The sequence below is a fragment of the Lepisosteus oculatus genome, chromosome 6 (genome assembly GCF_040954835.1).
Source record: "Lepisosteus oculatus isolate fLepOcu1 chromosome 6, fLepOcu1.hap2, whole genome shotgun sequence".
In the NCBI taxonomy this organism is placed as follows: domain Eukaryota; kingdom Metazoa; phylum Chordata; class Actinopteri; order Semionotiformes; family Lepisosteidae; genus Lepisosteus; species Lepisosteus oculatus.
The window spans coordinates 19,979,513-20,005,237 of record NC_090701.1 but is presented as its reverse complement, the minus strand read 5'-3'; the positions used below and the strand labels follow the sequence as shown (position 1 = coordinate 20,005,237).

Below are 25,725 nucleotides of genomic sequence, written 5' to 3'. Positions count from 1 at the left end.
TTTGTGGCAAGACTAAGACTAAGAAAGGGTACTACTAGTACGTAACTACAATTAATCTTCAACATCATTGTTTAAATGGAGAAAGGAATGTGTAATCCCTACAGTACAAAGTATTTTATTAGATATCATTATTTTAACTTTAAGAATCATTTTCAGGAAATGGGAAAAATAAATATTTAAAAAGCAAGATTAAAAAAGCATGATTTAATAAAGTAGTTCAGGTGGGTAGCTGCGTCAGCATGCGTACTCTGCAAAAGAACAAGTAATAGGTTTATTCCATGCTGAAAATAGAAGAGACCTTCCTCAGATGTGAGCATGGAATAAACCTATTACTTGTTCTTTGCATGATTTGGTAAAAGTTGTAGGTGCGTTTGGCAATCTCAGATTGCGGAATGCACTGACAAAATAACCAAATATTTTGGTACAAGTTAATTGCACTGTTTGGAAAGCTGAGTGCATTCAGCTGTCTTGAGTCCTGTCATGTGTGGTCAGAGGGTGTGACGTTCTGTGAGCTCACAGTGGAGAACTTACTGTTGACCTATCCATTCTTACAGCTCCTGTGAAATAGAGATTGCTTTCCACTGTTATTCAAACAACATTTGAATAAAACATTTGCGACCACACGTGCAAGTAGAGTGCGTCCGGAATACTTAACTGATTTTACAATGAGGAGATCAGTCTTGACCATTAAATAAAGTCTAATATGTCATGGCTGTATTGCCATCACTGGCGATATTGTCATCTCAAGCTTTTGCTTCCTCTGTGTTTTGCTGATTGAGAAACCGTTCTTTCAGTAATCTTTCAAGACACTGGTTTCTACTGCGTTTTGAGCTGACATTCATTTTCCAGCAATACCTCTGCCAAATTTCCTATAAAGAAATACAGTCACAGCCTCCCAGCTCCACTCGGCGTGCAGTGTGCTTTGAGGAATTTCATGAGCACACTCCATGGGGTATAGGCTTTCTGAAGATGTTGAAACTTGCAATGCAAAAAATTAAAGATCTGAGCTCAGATAAGTAGTCTCTTATTGTCCAGTAGGATATCCTGAATAGACCTATGAGAAAAAAAATGATGCATACACCCCCCCCCCCCACACACACACACTCACAGGGTTTTCTTTTATTCTCACAGGAAAGGGAAAGGAGGATGAATTAAAGTGTGTGGGCTGATAACACACTGTTCATTTTGGGAGAAACCTTACTACCAAGTCTGCTAAAAGAAATCAGTTGCTAGTAGAGTAACCCACACATTTCACACATTGTTCCAACACAAGCAACCAGCTGCTCCCAAAATCCCCTGTTACACTCAACATTCCTTCATCTTTCCCAGCTAGATCCTAACAGCCACAGCTAAATCCAGGAAAGTGAGGTGAGTAAAAGAAAAAAAAAAGCACTTTTCTCAGAGTATTAATAGCCTCGGCAGGCAGTGGGTTGAGGAGTTTAATGCATATGTGTGAGATAAAATAGGATTTTCTTAGGCAACCAGTGTGAGTGAAGGGGTAGGGGCTGACATTCCACTCATGCAGAACAATCTACTGTTTACAATGGCTTTATTGTGCTGATTGCTTTCTGGACAATATTGACATGCACTCTGGCACAAGCTCACAAGCAGTGTAAAAGGTTCACACTGTCAGTTAGAAAGGCTAAAGTATAACTCCAGACTTTATTAGAAGCACATACGGCAGTTAAAAAAAGATATGTTTCTCTTGCCTTATTACTAGTACCTACATCCTATTGAAAAGAATTATATACAAAATCTAAAAATGATAGCAGCTCTGGTGATACCAGGCAAATTCAAGAGCAGCAGCACTTAATATATATATATATCCAATAGCGACAGAAGCATTTGTATTGCTCTGATGACCCAAAATTATCTTCACTGCCAGAGAGGATCTATAACAGACAGGATTTCTTCCACTCACATATAACATACAGTGTTAAAAAATAAAACTTTCTGTTCATAATAAAACTTTCCAATGTTACAGTAGGTCTGCTAATGATATTGTGAACTTGAATATTCTTAACCATAATCTCAATATGAGCAGGGGCTGATAAAAAAATCATGGGTTACTTACACCAGGGAAATGTTTAAAGGAAGTTCATACAAATTACTTCAATGATTACATGCTCGTAAGATTTGGGTGGAATGTTATTTTAAAACTGTCTCCTGTCAAAAACCTGCATATTCTCGCAAAGGTTTGGCAGCTGCTTGCCTGATTTCTGCTCCTCATGCTACTTTACTCGTCAAGGACATAGAAACTTGGCAGTGAAGATCCTCTCCTTCCCCCACTTACAGTATACTTAGTGTATGCCAGATGTCCCTTTAAGTATTTAAGCTTTGAGATGTCTACAAAATTTAAATTGTTATGTTTAGAAATACAGTATCTTCTACTGGAATGAAGTCATAATCAACTGTCTCTCAGCTCTCACCTTGAGAAACACATTGTTCTGTACACCTAATGCTCATTTAAAAGACCTTAATTACATCATTATCACACCTAACACTGTTACACAGTGAGATTTGTTTTGATCTTCATGGCACAAATCGTAGTGAATAATTACTGTACTGTTCTGTTTTCATTTAGAACTGTTCACCCTAACAGAACACTAACTTACCCCTCTGCCCCAGGGTTCTTGAAAATTGCTAATACAGATTACTTTGAGTAAAAAATTACTTTGTTATTTAGCAATCTCTAATGGGAATCTTCAAAAACCTTATCAAAACAGCTCAAGGTAAAGCATGCTCAACCAGCTAACGAGAAGCGTTGTGCTGGCTAATCCAGCACATTCACTAATCAGATCTAATTGACTTATTGTCTAACTATAAATTGTAAAAGGCTAATTTTGTGTTACAAATTACAGATCCAACAGTGTTAACTGTTAGGTTAAAACAAAATGTTTCAAATAAAGATCTCCATAGAACGTTTTCTTCATTAAGATAGAAAACTGGAGTGACAAGAGTAGAACGATATAAATTTGTGAAGATTTTTACTGCCACTGTATGTATAGCTCAGAATAGTCTTTGTAGGAAACCATTACTACAACCTGGGGAAAGCTTTGGGTTTCACAAGCTAGCTTTTCAAGCCAAGCTGCCGGATGCCATTAAGTCACAGGTAATCGAAAGGTGGGGTAAGGCTGCTCAGACACAGAGTGTGTGATACAGGCCTGTGTTTCAGTTCATCACCATGACTCAAAACGTAATTTCCAAACAAAACAGTTCAAATCTCCTTTCCGGCAAGGGGTGAACCTCACCTGTCTTCACGCCCACCTTTTGGGCCAACCCAATTTAAAGCTCGTCCAAGAGTGAGCTGTCATAACCACAAGTACTTCTGAATTAAAAGACAAAAAGGTTCAGATGAGTGCTCTTGGTCAGACTGGGAGAAATGGCGATTGATTTGGAAGCAGAAGATCTGAGGCTGACAGGAGGTTTGCATTGCAAGACCTTTCCAACAGAGGATCAACTTTTGTGCTCCAAGCTGTTTTCTATAAATGTAAGCTCACCTCCAGTTTACAAATTCAGAAATTAATTCTGAACATGTGTGTCCTCTGGCTCCTTCACGTTTAGTTAGACCTGGGTGGTCTGCAGTTCAAGCACAGACAGTCATGAGAACCACAGAATTCACTTCCCTTCACTATGTAAAGCAGCTCCCATAATACCACACTGCACAATGGAAGCTCTGAATCCCCTGACTGAGTCTGCAAACAGGCACCCGCAGGAGTGAGCAGGCAAAAGCTCAGATATAGGCTTAACAGTAAATTAGTTTTGTTTGGTGTAAAATGAAACAACTCCCAACATTGCTGGTGGAAAAGGAATTAAACTGTAATTCAATTTAAAAAAATGTGGTGATCATGTTTTCTGCATGACCAAGAACAAGTAAGCATATTTTAAAAAAATAATAGTTAATTTGAACTTGAACACTGTTTCTGCAGTTTTTAATGTACTAGCATCACTTAATAAGAAAAAATAAGAAAGACAAAGTGTGAAAAATGTGTTTTGTTTCTGTGGTGAAGAGCAAGTCTGCAGGATTTGCAGAGCGACAAGTTATATTCCTGGGCAGATCTAAGAAATCACAAAAGTGGATGGGAATTAGGAATGATGCTATAGTCCTACCCACTGCCTCTTAAGCCTTCGATGACAGTTGAGTACCAACAATGGAAACCTCTTTGAGCCTACTGTATGTTCAGCTGTAATCTAACACTGGTATTCTTCCTTGCACTTTGTATGGTATGGAGATCAGAAGATGTCTTTAGTGAATAATAATAAAAGCATATTCGATTTCAACATGCTTTTTCCAGACTAGGATCTCGTTAACATGAAATGCAATCCAATGGTACTGGTTGTTGGTGCTGACAGTGTTGTCAATTGTGTCTTTACTGATCTCAATCCAACTCCAGTACCCACGCAAAATTCCAATGTAGGTGTAAAGTTTGCTTTGGCTGTTAAGTCCAACAGAACTTTCTAGGCCAAATGCAAAAACCATTGAGTTTTATAGCTTCTAGTTATTTTTTGTGCCTCCTTTTGAGGAAAATGAGTGAATCCAACTACTGTATAATGACAGTCTATACAGATAAAGGTACAAAGGGTTTGATGGTGGAGGTGTGAGACTGGGTTAAATCTGCATCAGTAAAGAGAAATCGGGGAGTAGAGAATAAGCTGGCCTATGAGACTACATACTGTACTGTAACCAGCCAACAATGAATTGTACAGGATCATCCTGAAAGGGAGAAACAGCCAAAATGACAAAAGAACATTGGCAGGGACCACTAAAAGTAAAGCCAGGTGAAAATTACACAAGGGAAACATTCTCATTTGTTGTTTTTTTTCTTCCACGGTACAGATCAAGAAATTGATCGGAAAAAAAAATAGACAAACCCTGTATCATGGCCATTGTACATTCTTGAGAATACATGGCCACTGTTCCTTCACAGTTACTTTTTTACTTTATTTACCACTAGTGTATAATGACCATGCAAATTTGGGCTACTAGAATGCATATTAATAAAAATGAAAAATAACTTGTGTACAAGGACATCGATTATAAAAGTATCATCTACAGTAAGTATTTCCATCTTAATGGTGTTGTTACATACAGTAACAGCGTGAATATGTTCACTGTCCTGCTGATATGTTGTCTTGTCAGGATGCCCTCAGGAAGGGCAGCGAATGAGGTCGCTTGACTTGATCAGTCTAGTGATCTACAGTCATATAGTCATCAATCACCACAGGTGTGGTTCCAGTAGCGACTAGAAGCTTTTGAACATCACATTCGGACCAACCCATCAATCATGGCCAGGTGCTGTGAGTTTTGATTTCCTAGATCGTGACCTATGATTGATGGACTCTGGCTGTAACATTTTTTTTTACTTTTCCCACAAACACATAAAATAAACACAAAACCTACCCTAAAATAACAAAGAACTACAAAACCAAAAACAATATAAAAGAAGCAAGATGAAAAACAAGACAAAAACAAAACGAAACAAAACAGTACATCTCTCAGTACATCTCTCATACTGAGTCAAACATTTCCATTTTTAAGCAAACTTTTTTGTCTCATTTTCTCCCATAATAGTCTTTTCCAACACATAATATTCAACAGTATGCTTACAACCATCAAAAGTTAACATATTTGCATTGGCTGTAACATTATGCATAGTTCTCAATTATTGGCTGTGAACATCTCACATGGCAAGCAGCTGTACAAAGACAGACAGAAGAGTTTATTTGCCATATATACAGGTACAATGGGATTTTTATTCATGACATTCTCTTAAGACATGCACAGTACAATAGACAATACAGTACTACATTGAGTCCTTCTCCAGCATATTAATGGCACAAAGTTATTATCTGGATAAGCAGTGTGTTTTGGTTCTTTTTCTGAGTTCTTCTTTCTCAGTTTGCACCATGCCTGACATCCAATAGTTTAAATCACTTCATCCCCTGTGCCCATTTAGCTCTCCCATTAAAAGTTTTTTAAATACAGAATATCACATTAAGTCATTAATGATCAATTAGTAAATAAGACAACAGAAACATATATTTAACATAAACCTTCTTTATAGTTTTCAAATACTTTTCAAATTACCTTACAATTATCTAAAAAGTATTAATAATAATGAGCAATTCAGCAGGTATCTGTTTACAGATTTAAGGTGGTTGGTTGGGTAAATTAGGTGTCATTTGAAACAGGACCACAATTTATTGTCCAAAGGACAGCAGAGATAGTACAAAGATGTTAAACAATGTGCTCAGGCTATGACCTTTGTGGTTATAAGCCTTTTACCCTTAACCACTGTACCATGTATTCATATTGCGAAAACAAAATTCCAATTATACAGTAAGAGTATACTGTATAAACAAGAACAAGGATTTTAAGAGCTTCTAACCTCATATGCCCAACCACCTTTTGGACATTTTGGACCATTAAAAACCAAAGCAGCCTCAGTTTTGAAAGTGTGATTTCATAAAATCAATGTACTGTAGTGTCATTTAGATAAAGTATGTACTGTATGTGAAAGTCACCTTGTACAGCTAATACCATAGCCGTGAAATGTACACTAAAACTACCAAAGACTTTAGGCAATAAAAAATGAAAGACCTGGTTTACTAATTACCCTGATTAGCTGACACATAACACTTACTGTATTATCATAACATACAATTCCACAGCTGGGATAAATCAAGGAAATTAATTTTTCTTGTGCTGCAGATGTCTGACCCATGGCAAATACATTTTACAGATACAGTTATATTTTGTACAACAATTTCAAAGTTCAATGACACTGGGTTATACATGTGAGAAGTACAATCAGAGTTTTGCCAAACTAACAGTCACGAGAACTACCAATGTCTGAAAAACAACACTGTTTGCATTCCATGTTGAAAGCACAATAAATCAAAGATAATCCTGTATTTTACTAAAGAAAAGACAACAGACATAATTGCATTAAGATGGATTAAAAGTTGCCTTTCACATTGAACATTCCCAAATATTTCTAAGAAGATTATAAAAAATATGCATTGCCTAATTCGCCTACAAATACCTGGTTAAGAGGCATTTGGATTTCACCTCCAACCTAATTTTTGTTCTGAAATACAGCTATGAACATGTAAAGGTGTCAAAGAGAACCTGCAAGGATCAGAGGAATCTGTTATTTAATAAAAGAAAAAAAGATAAACAAATGCCTTGAAATGACAAATCACACTTACGGAAGTGAAAAAAAGCCATTTTACATTTTTCTACAATACTGTTATTTCTATTTGCTTGGTTTTCAGCTCATTAAATAAAAGCCCCTAAACTCTATGATGCAAACACATTAAGAAAAGAAATGCCTGAGAGTGTTACAGTGCTCCCTTTAAGCCTTATATTATTCTGCTCAGCTGGGCTTTATAACAAGATATCTCATCCCAGACAGGACAGCCAACTGACTAAATTAGTATTCTGTCAGGCGTCCCAATCTGTAAATTTCATGCTTCTCTAAAAGTCATTTTAGACCTATGTTACAGATCTCCTGCAGCTTTTGTCATGGCTCTTGGCTTGTGTCATGGCTCTTGACACCGAATCATTGCTAATCATTGCTAAACTTAAACTTCTTATTCATACGATAAGTTTTTAACAAACGGCAGGGAATTCAAATTCCAGTCATTAAGGCCCCACGTCGATGTGTAAACAGCAATAATTCAAATGCTCATCAACTGCATTACCCCCTAACTAAGTAATGGGCTGAGCAAAGTGCTACTGTACTTTTATAATGTACTGTACATGTTCACGTCCTGTATGAGGAAAGCAAGTCAAAGCACAACAGTGAGTAAGAGATAGCCTCGCTGCCCTCTTGAACTAGAAAAGCGAGAGCTTTACATCATTTTAAAAATTTCAGAACATGGCCATTAGTCATACTTTCAGATGTGGAGAACATCTGATACTTTTTAATTGGAGAAAAATCCCCTTTCCCCATGGTGCAGTTGTGAATGACCAATGACCACGTCTTGTCCAAGCCTTCTGAAGTCATGTAGGAGAATGTTATTATTCACACAGCTGGACAAATTAATCAACTCTAACACCACAACTCCCCCTGCACACACACACCTCATGCTCTGCCATGTCCCTTTGCTTCAGTGCAAATACTGTAGCTCTGGATTAAATAACTAAACTTAAATGGACAGCATCTGACAAAGATTTAACATTTTTTTCTCAGGACTGTATTTAGGATATTGGCATCTTTCTTGATGTTTAATATTTTTTTAGATAAGAAGAAAATTGAAAGTTTTTTTTTTTAAATAAAACACCATACCCCCTCCCTCTTTTATGGGAGACTATAGTACATGCAGGCCTACACTCCAATCCCCAGACCCCGCTCTTCAAAATGATGAAAGTTTGCATCTATGTAGCTGGTCCACAGAGAAATAAAGTCATGTTTCCACTGTTTTATAGCATTCTGAAAACAACAGGATGTTTGATTTGACAAATGAGGCTGCATAAGCAACAACATATTTCCTTGATGAAAACAATTTTGTGAAGCACAGTATAAATCTGGAGAAATAATGTATTCATTGAAATATAGTGCAATACTATTGCTTTTCCTCACAATCATAGGCACTAAAATTCCAGAAGGTATATTAGTTACTTTATAAGCACTCATTAGTTCTAGAAAACTCCAAAGTCCATTTTAAATCAGATCACATTACTCAGCAGCAAATTAAGCCCAGATCCAGTTGCTGCTCCTCATTTATACTAATAAGACACAAAAACTACATCCAAACACTCACTATAATGCAGATGAACTCAGCACAGCAAATGTTAGACTTCCACAACTATAATTTCCTTCTAGGCAGTAACAATATGAACAACATCAATGTTAAATGTCAGCACCTTTACTGAAGAAACGTCTTCACTTCTCTGTAATGTGTAATGAATAAACCCAAAATGAAAAAAAGCTTTAGCACTGAAAAAAAAGAATTCACATCTGACAGAGAAAACAGGTGCTTACTTGATCCCATTACTTCATCTTATCCAAAGAATAATCCAGAAATCATAAAGAAAATATCAAAGTTTGTGATGTGTGGATAACAATTTGTGAAACATTTGTTTTCTTCTAAAAAAAAGCCCAGAAGCTCAGACATACCTGTTACATGGATATAACCTGTACGTCAATCTACTTAGTTTTATGTGCTAAAGCATTTAAAAAGTATCTGAACACCAAAAGCATACTCAAAGCACAACCTTAAAAAGCCAATGTAGCCCTAAAGTGGTACTTTTTGGCATACCTACAATAAAAATAAGCTTCAAAATGAGTATAATGATGTCTGTCTCCTTCCAACATCTCCTTCATGTTTTGAAGAATGCTCAAATGTTTGTATAGACTACATTTCTGTACATGCTCAGTGCTTCCAAACTCATTGGCTAAGTCTCCATTGGCATGCCCTCATTCTTAGTACAGTATGTACTTAAACATTCAGGACAATATTTCCCACGAAACATATTAGATTTAAAGAGATAATAAATATCTAGTGATATTAAATTAAAAAGCATATATGATCTAATCCTCTTACTGAAAGGCCGCTTACGTTACCCTTCTTCATTTTCCGAGAGCATAATCCTGAGGACAAGAGGGTGGAATGATTAATTTTAGTTTTCTATACTGGGGTTTTCATGTGAGTGCTGAGATCAAGTGTGGCTTTTCTTCTCTGCTTGACAAAACAGACACAAAACTAGGAAAAACACAGAGGAAAACTATTGAACACACTGGGAAAAATAAGTATTCTTCTAAAAAAGGTTGAGGTACAGTACCTAATATTGAGGGCTATTTCTTTACTATGTCATGCCAATGGTTACACTTAATTCTTACAGTACATGTGTTTTCTGATGTTTCCTTTATATAGACGTTGGTCTAGATCAAGTAAAAAAAGTGTCCCTCTTAGCAGGTGCAATATTCATATTTTTGTTTTTCGGCAGGTGGATTGAAATTGCGATTTAATTAAATTTAATTGATTTAGTTTAAATAATCTAATTATAATCTAATTTGAGGACCTGACTATGTCAATCAACCAAAGCCTTTAGTACTAAGATAAGGAAACAACTAACAGACACATCCTTTTTAAAACTGTCCGACAGTGCTACCCTGTATAGCTTTCACAATAAATAGCTCCAATTACATGGAGAATGGGACTGTTAGGCTGTGAACCACGTGTCTCTCATTTCCTCTGTCGGAATATCACATTTCCAAAAGAACACTGCACTTTGGTTTCGCACATTACTTTTAGGTACAGGCGATAGCCTAATTGACAAGGTGGGTGACAGTGCCTTTTAGAAATGTTGGGCCAAACAGCCATTTTTTTTAAGCCAAACAATATTTGTTATCATGAGATTAGTATGAATGACAAGTTTAATATCCAGTACCACTTATAAGTACCCCTAAATAAGTATGATTGGGGTACAGGTATAATTAGACCCCTGGAACCAGGACTAGGGAACCCTTTTTTGCAGCTTCATAGCTTCCAAAGTTAAAACTTATTCTGTAAAATTGACTCACAGTTATATCTGAGTCACAAAACCCCTGAGTCTGGGTCTGAGTCTAAGTCACACAAGGTTGAGCCCAATCTTGACTCAAGTACTTATCACAATATACAGTATGTGACACTATCCCAAGTCCCAGACTCAAGTCTTGTAAGCGTGAAGTCTGTTATGTACTGGATACCAGACTGTGTAATGTTCTAGACAGATTGACCACCATCCAGTAGAATAGAAAAAAGAAAGTCCTGCTCAAAGGAACTAAATGTTATTAACAGCAGCTTCTATGCTTACCTTGTATGACATTGCTATTACAATATTAATCACAAAAAGGGTAAAGGCTGTGCCACTGGCAGTGATGTGTCAAATTATTTAGGGATTTACAGTCCACGACATCAGGGAACACCAGGAAGCAGAACCAGGAAGTTCAGCGACCGAGTGTCTTACTAAGAACTGCTAGTGTAATGGAACACACATTCTGAATATATACTGCAGCTCTGTTACCTGCTTTTATTGTTTCATTCCTGAGAGGAAAGCAGCATTCCTACTGAGGAGTTTCAATGCAATTAATTCTTTTTGGTTTTTAATATTCCCAAAGGCTAAGGGCCATTAAAAGTAAAAAGCATGTTGCATTTAAAAACTATTGGCCTATTACCTACTGTTTGTATTTTAAGCATTGTATTATTACTTTTTCACGTAGTATTAAATAATTCAATTATATACTTCATTTATGCTGTATTCTACTGTACGGATTCCTTATATTGCAATTAATGAAGGTTGCACCTTCTATCTTTTACGTTCCCTATTAATAGCATCCAGATATGGAATAACATATACTGTATATCTTTCACAATAAATAACTTTTTTGAGGAAATGGCATCAACGAACAGGCATAACACTATTATTAGCAGTAGTAATTTCATTAGTGCTATTAACGGTTAATTAACAAACCAGCTGGAAAACCAATTAAAGCATTGGCATGTTACAATGATTCAGCTCACTGCAAAACAAAAGGCTCCTAGAAGAGAAATGTGCACACTGTGATTGTTTTCGGGCTCTGCATCCTTTCCATTGGGAAGACAATTACTATTATGCCATGGTAGAATAAGAGCTTCAGAGTTAATATTCTACCTAATAGCCAACTTGTTCTCAATGGTACACTTAGAATGAGGAACGCAGAGAGGTTTTCATTACTCACGCAATGAATCACTCTGCCTCCTTTTTATTAAATGGTGGACTTGGTAAAGCAAAATTAAAAAAAGCAATTACAAAATACGTGTTTACCAAAACATACAGAAGTCATGCAGAAGTCATGTCTTCCACAGACAGCAGAACCTCCTCTGACCTTTTACATGAACATTGTTGTCTTTTCCCATAGAAACATACCCGCTTCCGTTTTCTATCACACTCCAGGATACTCTGAATAGATAATCCACTGGAGATGATAACATTTAAAGAGATCAGTCAATAATTACCAAGGAAAATGTTCAAAAGTCACGACTTTTTTGGTCTTTTAAACTTTAAAGTGTCCACAGAGATCAATATTTAATTTCTGTCACTGCAAGTTACTAGACTTTAAGGTCTTTCAGCAAATTTTCAAAAATAAATCTGAAACATCAACTGAAAGAAAATACTCTAAATGTACCTGGTTTCTCCATGACAACAAACACTTTGACAAGACTCAGTAGAAGTACCCAATGTGGTAGAAGCAACTTGCAGCCATTAAGGTCCAGGAGGACTTCCTAAATCAACAATGAAAAACCTTTTTTTAAGTTATATTTTCGATGGCTTCTACCAGGAAAACCCTCAACACATCTACATTCATCAAAAAGTAATTAAAGTGCTATATATGATAAGTGCAATTAAATGTTCTTGTTTTAAATCTTGTCACTGACTTTTTTAAAGTGCATCTGAGATATATATATAAATACTTTACAATATCTAGATAAATAATGCTCATTATGGCTCAAAAGAAGAAATTATTAATTATGCTGTCTCCTCAGAATTACAACTGTAATGTTGGTTTATAATGTTTTTGGAGAAAGCCTAGAGATCACAGCAAAGATATCCATATAAGGCAAAAGCTGAACTACAGTACAGTAGACAACATCTGTGGCCTCACAAAGTTAAATTTAGTTTTTGTTTATGAGTTGTAGTGTAACATTTGTTGGGGAGATTTGGACTGTTATCACATTGGAGTTTGGAGGAGTCAGTCAATTATGGTTCTGTTTATGAAAAATATCCCACTTCGGTTTCCACGCTTTCAGCAGTAAAAAAGTATATGAGCAATATTTTCTAAATGAAATACGTCTTTCATCACACTGGCAGTGAGGTAAGAAAGGCAAAGTCATCAAATAGTCCCTTCTAGAGTTCAATTTGAAAAGCTCTCCTCATCAAAAATGAAAAACAGCACTAACAGCTAGTTATATTTTAGTCATTGTATTTATATGGCAGGCCAATATTTAGAAAATGAGGCAAGGTTATTGATTAAACTGGTGGATGCTGCACAGGTGGATGCTGCACATTGGTGGTGGTGGAGGGGAGTCCCCTTTACCTGTGAAGCGGTTTGAGTGGAGTGTCCAGAAAAGCGCAATAGAAGTGTAAAGAATTATTATTATTATTATTATTATTATTATTATTATTATTATTATTATTATTATAAACTGATCCTGACATAAAAATTGGAAATCTTTAAAGTACAGTATGTAAAATCTGCCTCACCTGTAAAACAAACTCTAATACACAAAGTATATACAGAAATTAAATTGTTCTCCACAATTTACACAAACTGTACTTTACTGTCATAAATTTGGTATTACTGTATTTCTAATATGTCTATTTTAGTGCATTACTCTTGATTTTGTCTTGTTTTCATCTCATTTGCTCAGAATTTGCCTGCTAAGAACAATTAAGAGCTTGAGCGGTTGATACACTAAGGACGCAATAATATATTTGACAATCCCCTTCTTCCTATTCTAAGACTTATTTGGAAACTGTCTAGTCAACATTTTTCAGCACTAATTTGCTTCCCTTAAACAATTCCCGGTATGCCAGTTTGTGCGTTGTTTTCAGAGAGCGTTTTCAACAGAACAAATATTCACTATGGCTTAAAACGGTCTGCATCACTTCCAGTGATGTTAACTCTCTTAATTTAAGGAGAAACATTTGGGAATGTACTGTATATAGGTATGTGATGTTCGTGACCTGTACATGCACAGTCCAATATTAAATCAACAAATGAAACAACGGAGAAGTGCACAATTTTCACAATCTATACTATCAAAAAGAGATCATGTTTGAGCTTTACAATGCAGCCACTTTTCAACATCATTCAGGGTTCTGAGGATAGCTTTGAATGGAATTGGATGCCTACAGAGTGCCAACAGAGCACATGTTCCTATCTGCATATCTGAGAAGCCTCTGCAACAACCCCTGGTTTAAATTCTGCTGGAGATTAACCAGCAGAGCTTTCATTTACAGTCACAGCAACACACACCGGTGTCATCTCAGTGTATTGATTCTTTGTGGAAGAAGATGATGGATTTCACCCCTTCCTATGTGTGAAGAATTTGGATGAGATTGTTCTTCTGCACTCCTATAATCATATCTCACAGCCAGATATGAGCCAGATGATACAACTACTGTCCTAAAAGTAACTGAATGCTGTTAATCTCACACAATAAGAATTGCTTTAACAAGGTCATGTTATTAACCAATCCGTACTACAATGATTTTTCATTTCATTAATTTTTTATCCTTAAGGAATAATGGCTTGTATATACTATAGAATATACTATATACAAGAAGTAACTACTGTATATTCTAACAGGTCCTAAAATAAATCAAAAGCAGTCAAAAAGCCAGCAGCAAATGTTTAAAAAATTGGGATTTGATTGTTAGCAATGCTTATTGCACAACAAAGGCATTCATACAAGCATTCAGTAACAAAATATTAAAACTGCTGACAATTTAAATAAATAATTTAAATGTACTGTAATTTAATGTACAGCAATTTAAATAAATAACTACAAGAACAAATAATAATATAAGATATTGGAAATCTTCAGACACACTTCAGCACTTTAGTCCCTAGTTCAAGTCACCTAATTAGTTCCTAACTGGCTGGTCAAGAAATCTTTTGGCTGCCTCAGTTTACCAGCATATAAAAACAAGCGATATTAGTTTAGACATGCACAGAAGACATATACGTGCTAATTACTTTTTGTCAAGAATTAAAGTAAACTCTGATAAAACTGCAAGGCTCCCGACCAGGCTTGAGGAGCCAGACTGTTTGGTTTTCTCCGTTTTGTTTGGGTCATCTAACCTGAATTTATCACTGGTAGACCCCTACTTTTAAGATGGCTCTGGTGTTGTCTAATTGTTTTATAAATCTTCCATTGGATTCTGATTTTACTGTCTCCTCGTATCATCCTGGGAACCAAATTTATTTCACTCTTATACACACAGGTTTTAAAAAGAGCTCAGAAACAGTGACTAACCACATCATTTGGAAAAACACAGGAGTTCTTTGCTTTTTATATAAGCAAACCCCAGACTCACAGTTGCTAATTAGAGGAAAAATACAAGAATGAGTAACACAAGTTATAAGTATTTTCACCATCTTTACTTCTACAGTAGCTCCACTAAGGAAAAGCCTAATACAGTATGTCATATCCAACAAGAGCTGAACTTTGGTTTGGATTTTGTCCTGAAGACCAAGATAGCGATCGTAAAATTAGCTGTTAATATTACAATATTTTGAGTTTTTTGTTGACAGCAAAACAAAATACACTATGAAGCAAAATCCCAAGTGTTTCCACCTGTAAAGACACAATCACCCAAGCACAAGGGTGAGTGTATCTTTACAGGTGGTACGAGGTGAGGTACTGTTTATGATCTATCCTGGGTTGTGTTGACAACCGACTGGGGTTTGTAGCCATGAGCCGAGGTGTGAAAAACTCACAATTAGCTATTCCAAATCGAAATTAGTATAACAAAAATAACTGACGGTTCTGAATTAAAAACAAATCCAAAGTGAGGAACTGAATGTTTCAAAATATGTAATTGAATTTGTACTATCAGTAGTTTACAAAATAATGCTCACAACTAAGGAAAGAAGATGGCTTACTTTGGCTTTTAAACTTATATTATGTATGGAAAAACAACCTCTCTCTGAGGTTGTTGATTATGGGCACGTTCCCTTTTGCACACATATATCTGGATTGTAGAGCAACATGAACAGATACAACATGTTATTACCTGCAAAGCAGCCAGAAGCAAATACTTCTCCACCCCAAACCGCCAACAGTGAATACCATATTCTATGTAAAAGAAGTACTGCTTTAATCAACACTTAACAGTTTGTAGAATAATTGCTCAGGCAGTGCTACAGTCTACGTTACTTTAACTGTACATTTTAAGCTTCTTTTCTTTACTTAAATGTATACAGAATTTTTACAATGCGAAGAATTTCTTACAGTTTTACAGCACACCTTCAGTTACTCAGTTACTATACCTTACTGCAAAATCAAGTATACTTAATGATTTAGTCATGTTCGTCATTGGACAAGGATTCTGAGAAAGTATTTTAATCAATTTAGACGATATTTTAATATATCATTTAAGACATGCATGAAAAGAGCTAGGAAAAAGATAAAAGAGGCCAATTCAAAGCTCTGATTCAAAATCCATAGCATTGCTTCCCCACCATATTGTTGTGCATCCGTTTGCAACCCTTTAACAAAGCAAATAACATGTGCATGTTAATCCCTTAGGGTATTTTTCCAGGTAGGCGCTGCTTTTCAAGTAAATGAGACGTGCATCTTGGCACATAACTGATATTTTCCTGCCTATAGCTCTCTTTTCTTAATATCAAAGATGAAAAATCGACAAGTAAAGGAACAAAACTACACACTCAAATAATCCTGAATAACTGGTATGACATCTTTCAGCTTCTATCAGTATTGTGAAGTTGAGCATGTAACAACTAGGCAATTACTTGTCAGTAAAGGACAATCTTGACAAGATGAAAAGACATTTAAGAATACACCAGCTGCCTTTTGGTTGTTCTGCTTGAGACTTTTAACATGACATTTTTGTCTACTGTTATAAAATGCAATCTGCAAAGCTACAGTATCTCTTATCACTTTCCAAGTGGCTGCCTTTCTCAAGAAGCTCTTTCAATATCTCACCATTAAAAAAAAAAACTGTTAAAACACATATAGGATAACCAGAAGGTGAAACTGAATTGTACAATCCCACTATACAGATATGTTTTCATTTCTCTTACATTTTGTTTAAAGTGAATAGCAAATTGAAAACCTTAGAATTCTAGTTCTTGGGCCACTTGAGCCCTACACAATTCTGCTGACCCAACTTTGCAGAGTAATCCTTAATCATTTGCAGAACCCTGTCCCCCTCCCCCACAATGACCCTGTAAGATAAATAAAACCATTAACACTACTAATCATACTTTATCCTTGCAATCAGTGATCCTGGAAAATACCCGCTCGAACTGATTCTTTATTAAATGCATCCATGTGATAGAATGTATACAGTAAAGGTCATCAGAAGCTAAATAGGTTAGAAAGTCATGAATGAACTGCAAGGTTTCAGACAATGCATTTCAATAAACTCTCTTACGGCAAGGAAGATCTGGCTTTCAGTAGCTTATAAACAGTAGAGTTCAGTGGCCTTAGATAAAAAGTATAACTAACCTGTATTTTGTTTTCCTGAATCCTCCTGTACACTTCTCTGTATCAGCTGGCTCATAATCATGGATTACTCACAGCTGCAATATTTACTATAGTGTACTGTCAGGTTAGGCTTCTCTGGCACTACCAGAAAGGGTCACGACAATAGTATGACATTTTTTACACTGTATTATGTAAATGTACATGGGGATAATAAGGGGGTAGCATCTCCATTACCCTCTTCAAGGCCACAGGCTTATAGTACATTCACATTATTGACTCTCTTTCACAATGTGCTCCACTCCAGGACACACTGAGTTCCCAGAGTTATCTTAAAACAACACTCCTGCCTGTTTATTCAGGGAGAGTGCTTCAGGTTACTGTTCTCTACTTCTGTGCACAGAAGGACACAAACACGTGCAGATGTAGAACAAAAGTAGAACGTACTCTACGATGTAGAACAACTCTTTTTTAAAGGTGAATGTGACAGATTAAGAAAAAATGGTCATGTAGTTTACAGATGAATTTGGTTGATTACACAGTAATGGAATACAGATTTCTTGTTTCATTTCACATACTGTATATTTCCTCAAGAAACAGAAGAGAGATTGCTGTATGACCAGAGTACAGAAAATATTTACATATGCAGGTGAACTTCAACCTTATTAACTGAGTGTGTTTATCGTTCACCTCAGGAATGAACAGCCCCTGTTCATCCTTCAATGATCTAAGGATGCCAATCCTCCTTCTCAAAAACAAACCCATGAAGATAACATTAGGCATCCGGGGAGATAGAAAAGGAATTAATGGATAATACATAGATATTTTCATTCAGGTTGTTTTACAATCAGTAGGACTATTGCTTAAGACTGATTTCCTCTTATTTGCATATTTGGAATAACTAACAATAGAAACTCTGTACATAAACCCTGTCCATTCAATTATTTTCAACACTAAAGTTTACTTTTAACACAAAGAATAGAATAGATGATATATCACACTTCACTATTCACTCTCAATTTCCCCCCATAAAGCACATTGCATCCATACATCTACACACTTATCTCCAAGACTTGTACAAGGACCATTATAAAAATCTCCCCATTTTTAACCACTTTTTCCAACTCATGGTCACAGAGGAGTTGGAAGTTATCCCAGGAAGCAACAGCCACAACACAAGATAGATACTGGATGGGATGCCAGTCCATCACAGGTAACACACAGTAAAAAACACAGAGATGCACTGTAATAATCCGCTGCTGAGGTGGGACTAGCAGCAGATCTGTGAGGCTTAGAGTGAACCCAAGAGTTGGGCGAGAGGTAGCTGAGACAGGGAACCCCACAGGGAACAAAACATACAGTAGCATACAGTAGCTGTGACACTAGCTCAAGACTCAAGGGGATCAAAAACTAAAAACGATGACAGAGCCCTGAGCTCTGTCAGATCCAAGTTTCTATGTTCTGAAGCACCTTTGATGGGTGTGGTCGTAAATCATCCCCAGGTGATCTCAGTCTCCTTTCAATTGGTTTCCACAGCAACCGGCACTGGGTGAGGGGTTGGATTGCGATGTAAGAGACTGCTGTGTTAATACTAGCTTGCTTTGCCGCCTGTCAGTGGGAGGAAACCAGAGGACCCCATGGAATCCCATGTGAACATGGGGAGAACATACAAACTCCACGCAAATTACGCCCCAGGTCTAGAATTAAACCCAGGCCCTAGAATTGGGCTGCTATCAGAATAAGAATAGGAATAAGAATACAATTATATTACTGAAAGCACTTCAAGAGAATACAGATTACAATGATTTAGACTTAAAAAACAGTTTAGTTTGACTCTAAAATGCATTTCAGATCGCGGCGCAAAGTAAATGGGTTATAGTTTGTTCTTCAGTTTTGTCCTTGTGTGAGAAACAGACTGTTTTTGCTTTCTTCTAGGGTGATATAAGGCCAGACAAAATAGGGGAAAGCAGATTTCATGTGTTGTGTTAGAAATACTCAGAAAGTACCCTGTTGCTTTTAATGTATAAATCAAATGTAATGAAAATAACATTTTTACTTGTGAATTAGACTTACTGTAAGATCAAGATTTGACTCACAACATTTTGACAGCAATTATTAGGGGAACTGCACTGTTATTTTAGTTTCCGTGGACAAAGCGGTATATCCAGCAACATCGATATGCAAAGGAACATTTAGGTCTTGAGTAAGTTAATAGGAAAGTGTAGGCTAGTGTATACAGACCCACAGAGAGGACATGGTGGAGTGGGGTGTTTTTGCTAGGACTCACAATCTACTGTAGCAGACAGGTTCATAGGAAAGCATGGGAGAAAATATTCCCCTCACATTAAGGGCAGGTTTCTGGGAACCAGGAATATCACACAAGGAATTCAACTCACAGAAGCCCTGGATTCTAACTTGGTGGCCCCATCTCAGCTAGTTTTTTGAGGGGTTTCAAGGAAAAACACAATACGTTTGATGATCAGGTAACGAAATCAGAATAAGTTGATAGAATCAGAAATTGACACCTCCATTTTTTTAACACAATGTACTGCACATGAGTTAAACCTACACTGTTAACTTAAATAAGACCTAAAAGATCTTCTTATCAGAGTTGCTCTGATGCACTGGTTGTTAACCTTTATTGCAGCCTGCACCCCTTTGGTTCTCAAAAAATGTTCTCTCACCCCTTATCACAAATAATTGAAGAAAATGTGTTTTTTATGATTTAGCTTCTAAAACACTCCATGCTCCCCAGGTTAACAAGTACTGTTCTAATGGGAATAGTTTTCATTAATTTATTTCAATGTTTAGTATGTGCTGTTTCCTGACCAGAAAATCACAGAGTGCCAAAATTTTGCACTTGTCAGTTTGATATTAATAATCCATACGAAGCAATTAAATATTAAAAACATGAGAGTTTTTGAAAAGCTTTTAGTAAAAGTAAAATTCTTAATTTGTCAAGTGGTTAAAAACTAATACAAAACAGCATGTTTTTCACCTTTTGCCCTACATTTCTGTCTGCAAGTGTCCTTGTCGTATGACCTCACATAGACATTTCAATAACAACTTGTCATGTTTGTTCTGCAAATTGGCACGTAATGTTCACAGAAATGTGAAAAAGTACCAGTTTATTAGATATAAAACAATGTGTCATATACATCAATGCTTTGCCCTTTTATTAATGGCATTTATAGGGATTATTGATATCCCCGAGGCTCACCACTTATCAGTGTTATCGTACAATCAATTTGGCAAAGTTAAAAGGCAATTGCCAGTGTTTATCCTGTCTTGTTATATTTAATGCATGAACGGCCAGTCTTTGCTCTGTAATTAAACTAAAACCTTTTGAAAATCCGTGTCCTAGTCAAGCAACCTCAGTCAAGCAACTTATGATTAAGGTCAGATTTTTGTTAAAGTTTCTACAAATGTCACCTTATAATACTGGATTTTTATTTCACAGCAGGGCAAAACCTATTCCATTATCTGAAAGGACATGTAATAGTTCAAGCGCAGCAAAAGTACAAAAAGACAGATGAGTTGGTTGATGTTTTGTTTCTTATTCACAGTTGAAGAAAATGAGCTGGCATTTATTAAAGGTAAGAAAAAGTGGATCAGGCTTTGTACTAGAGCAAAGATCTTTGATGGGATCAGTTGCAAATGTCCATTTACTTGTTGACTACTGCATTCCTAGATTAAAATAATCATAGTTTCCATATGCACAGAAAAACAAATGAAAACACAAATCAGGTAAACCATAGACAAAGCATGAAAGTGAAATGTCCCTTGTCACTGTTCCAGAGCTTTTCCAAAGAGAAGAAACAATATTTAAAGGGCTGCACGCCTTAAAGATTCGAAGGTAAATAAGAGTACAAATATAGCTACCTACAGAATGCTAGTAAATCTGATCACATTGGGCAGCATTTTTTATTCTCAAGAATAACATGCTGCTCATTTGTTTAAAAAGGAGAGATATGCATTTGAAAAATCAAGTACAACAAAAAAAATTTTGTAAATAGGTCTTGCTAGTCCTTACTTTGTGAAGTTAACCTTTCACATCAATGTCAATAATAGTGGAAGTTTCTGTTTTGACTTATGTGCCAATAATTTTAATGTGCCTGCAACTGTATAATAATAATTTCTTTAAAGTTCAAAAAACTTCAGTCACCGCCATTTTTTAATGTAAACTGAGCTGCCCTAAGCAAATACAGTAAATGGTCTCTTTACAGCACCACTTCAACTTGTAAAACACCTGCAGATTCTCTGGGACCTTCCCAGCATATACTGTACCTGACTGACAGTGCAGCATAAACTCTTGGCACAGCTCCCACAGCAGCCTGATGTGTACATGTAAAGCCCATCACTAAGGAGCAATTCACAAGGTTCACTTTCAAGATGAGATTAAAAACTGATGTAGGACATTACGAACACAAAGACATGCCAGTGGATATTGGCAGTTTTTTATACTGTAGATGTTTGTCCTAGAATGTGACGATGTCAAAGACTTAATTCTGAAAACAATTCTTGGAGGGAATGCAACAAAAGTGTTCGGAGCTAGAGCTGAATTTCCCCACCAGAATGGTTTTTAATTTCCATGTAAGGTGTGCCAGCTGAAACCCAAATGTTCCAAAGTGGGTTAGTGTGCAATGTATCCTTCAGATCACTTAATACTAAAACTGGCATTGCTTTCTCAGTTTCTCAGATCCGAATTCCCTTACGTCATGATCTCACCAGACTAAGGTGACTAATAACCAAACTTTCTGTAGAAAAACATGAAGTTCGCACTGTAGTCTCACCTGCTCAATTCATGCTTTCAAGCCAAGAAAAACCCCTCATAAATATGTACTGTATGCTAAAGTAACTGTCCTAGCTTGACTTTCCAGATTCAAGTATGGGTTAGAAATATGGCCTAACTGAATGAATACTTGTGACCATTATCCTCAAACAATAATCTTTAATTGACCACCCCCTATAAAAGCCCCTTTTACATTGTAAATTAAATGGTCTCTGTGGATCAATTCTCATTAAAAATCTCATAAATCAAGACAGGCTGATCCTTCCACTTTTAGTGTACTTCAGAATGGCAAAGAGAATCAAGACCTACTAAAAGTGATTTACAACACACAGAACTGCCCAGAATTCAATTGCCACAAACGGATACGTTAATCACCCATTTTACATGATCATAAATGGTAGAGCAAAATTATTGTGATGTCCAGTTAATCCCTATCTCCTGTCTATACCAAATTAGTTTAATATTCTTTAATCACACTTAAGTACATCTGTTCCTGCTCTAGGGTCTTGCCTGTCTCAGCAGAACAGGTCTGGGGTACACACAGAGAGGTTTCAGGGCATGAGTCACTACAATTACCATATTCTGACCCACTTCTTCTTCTTTCAGCTGAAAACCACATGTTTACAACATTCTACTTGGCTTGCTACTTCACTACTGTGTACTTCAATAACCCAGATTCTCTCACATACATTATTTTTGTAAAGTAAAATCTGAGGAATCCTGCACAAATATTTCTGACTTTTTAAGCCTTATGCTGTTAACAATACAATATACAAAAATAAACAGATAATACAGTATAAGACTTTGAGCCAGCTCAGGGGCCTGAAACCCTTGTTCTGGAGAGCTACATATGTATGTTTATGGTTTTCAATCTGAGTATCACTGCTGTATCACATGGTTTACTAGTGCACATTAACAGGCTTCCTAGGGGTCACTGGTCATTGGTTTTCTTTATCTCCATTTCAAACCTATAGGCTTTGCCTCTCAAAGGCGAGGGGTCACTAGTTCCGGTATGTACTAGTATAAAATAAGATATTCAATAACCATAACAAGGTTCCAAAAATCAATATTTATTGGAACAACAGTAAAGTTTTAAAAAAATAAAGCAGAGTGACATTCAACTCTTCCCTACTAAGTATAAGTTTTGTAAAACGAAGTCCTGCGTTACGTTTGCTGAAAATGTTTGCTTTGTGATGTGCCCCAGGCACTTGAGATCACTGGTAGCTGCCTAACTGGAAAGATTTCCCAATGTGTAATTTGCATATGTTAAATGCAGTCAAACAGCAAGCACTGGTTTCCTGATGGCCTGCAATCAGGTATTAGAGAAACTGGGGTGACTACAATAGACTACAATGACTGAAAAGGTTTACAGATGAACAGGAAATAACCCAGAGACCCTATAGCCCGATGACATGAGAGCAGGTGACAACTCAAGTCTCAGTGCCTGAAATTCCCATCTAATGGCTTGACTTAGACAATGAGTCTTGTGATAACAGGTTTAACTCTACTCACACTAGGATCCCATTCCTTACAGACATTATATCAAATTTCAGACATAAGGAAGACATTACATACAGTATACCAGCAACTATAAAGTTCACAGCAAATAACATCAGTATCCATATGGGTTGTATAAACTGTCATGAGAAACTGTCTGTGGAATTGTTTTATGGACTACCCATAAGCACATAATTCTTCTCAGCTGACAGTTGACTTCTTGACATTAGTTCTGTTTAATGTTACATACAGTATGATGTTCACTAACTTACAGTTTGTGTGTTCTACAGATTCAATAAAAGCACATATTGATTACAGACACAGATTATCCTTAAGAGATAACTAGAATATATTGAGATTTGTAAATGAATTAAACTGGAACTTCATTCAGACAGAAAAAAACATATCTGACAAAAAAACAAAACAAAATTGGTGTCGCTTCTGTACAATATTTTTTTATCAAGTAAATATTACTGAATGAATGAAAGGAGACTATAATGTCACCTCTCTTTGTATATTAGTTCAAATTACTTAGAATAATACCACAGCTCAATGTATAAATACAAATTATTTACATTCCCAGCATTCACGCAGTTCTAACAACTTGTTGTTAGCTGGGAGGTACCTTTAAACCCCCCCCCACTTGATACTAAATTTGATATTGATATTGAAAGATGGTTACCATGGCTACTATCATACCCAAACTACTAATACTTTGAGAAAGCAAACTGGGACAACAGAGTAGCCTTTGTCTTTTTAGATATTATTTATATTACAGCTATTACAGATCAACTTTATTCCCTCCACTTCTTTCTTAGAAATACTATATTTCTCTTTGGCATTTCAGGGTAAACTTCAGGCAAAGTGCTGGAAAATGATTTAGCAACGAGAGAGAAATCTACAGCAATACTCAATGTTCAACATAAATGTTTCACTGTTAAACACCAGCTGCTCAACAACTTGAAGAAAGAAACTCGGTAATAAACAGAAAAAACATAAAGAAAAATAAGAATTCCTCCAAAATTGTTGAGGTTGTACTATAAAATATATAACTGTTGAAAGAAGATAACTATATGAAAGGAGTTTTTGTTTACCTGTTAAGTTATTTACCAATTGCTTAAGTAGAGTACACAAGCACAGTAGCCACTGCTGGTGAAATAAAAAAATACCAGGAACACTTTGTTGTGAAATCATGCAGTTTAGGAGACAATCCTGAGAAGGGACTCAAAAATAACTAACACCAGACTTTGTTATAGTGTAACTACAAATATTCCCAATTCCAGAATGGTCTGGAATGCTGCAATGGTCTCAGCCTGATTAACTGGTAGTTCTGAATATACAGTATATACACAATTTCATGCTGAAACGGTGCTTTCAGTTAATTTTCCACTCTTTTGAGAAGACCAGAGTGTGAGACATTTTACCAAGTAGTGATTGAGATTAAAATCTGTTCAGAACAAGTGGAAAGAAAGGACAGGCAACACATGTACATGAATAATGAGCTGTTCCTTTTTTATTCCTGCATTGAAATGTGACCTGTAAAGCACCTATACCTTAATACGTAGGAGACTTTCCATGGAAAGCTTTGTTACCAGACTAATAGATGTTTTTTTACAGGCATTTATTCTAATTATCCACCACTTCCGTGGAAATGAAGAAAAAAAAAACTTTTGAGCATATCAAGTATTTCAGGATTTTACAAAGATGTTTTTTTAATTTGTTTTTATTGTTTTAGTTTTTTTCTGAACTTAAAGCCAATGCATCATTAGCTGGAGCACTTGGCTGGCTCGCAAATACGGTACCAGCCAAAGAAATCTGCAACAGAGAACCACACAGAAACAACATGATTAGAAAAGGAAGAAGGAATAAAGAATAAGGTAGGAGATTAAAAATAAATATTTCTCATGTGTTCAGAAAACAGCACCTGTTACGAACGTCACTGTTAGCTCTTTCTGAGGAATTCAAAGAAAAAAACACTTACATACAGTAGATAGCAGAACCCACCAGCCAGCCTAAATCAAAGAAGAAATACATACAGTACCTGTATCTAAGCAACAATAAGCTTGCAAATCAGCTGCTTGGCATAGAGCCTACACCAATTACAACATTTATCCTCAAGTTTTGATGCTTGACCTTCCAACAATGAAGGCCTTCTAACAACAAACAGCTCAGAGAGGCTCAACCTGCCAGCTCCAGGCCTGTGCAAAGTATTTCACCTGTGTGTCACATGGACC

The 25,725-nt window shown here is 36.3% G+C and overlaps 1 protein-coding gene across 2 annotated transcripts in view; it reads right to left on the bottom strand.

Annotated features, from left to right (window-relative positions):
* Positions 1–25,725, bottom strand: part of egfra (epidermal growth factor receptor a (erythroblastic leukemia viral (v-erb-b) oncogene homolog, avian)) — a 118,226-nt gene that overhangs the window by 69,005 nt on the left and 23,496 nt on the right. Inside the window, exon 1 of one of the 2 annotated variants that reach the window (XM_015354474.2) lies at positions 17,227–17,326. The exons of the other annotated variant lie outside the window; for it this stretch is intronic. Coding sequence (XP_015209960.1) covers positions 17,227–17,287 — 61 coding nt within the window. The 5' untranslated portion in view covers positions 17,288–17,326. Of the gene's footprint in view, positions 1–17,226; positions 17,327–25,725 lie in introns of those variants that run through there. 2 annotated transcript variants of the gene reach the window in all.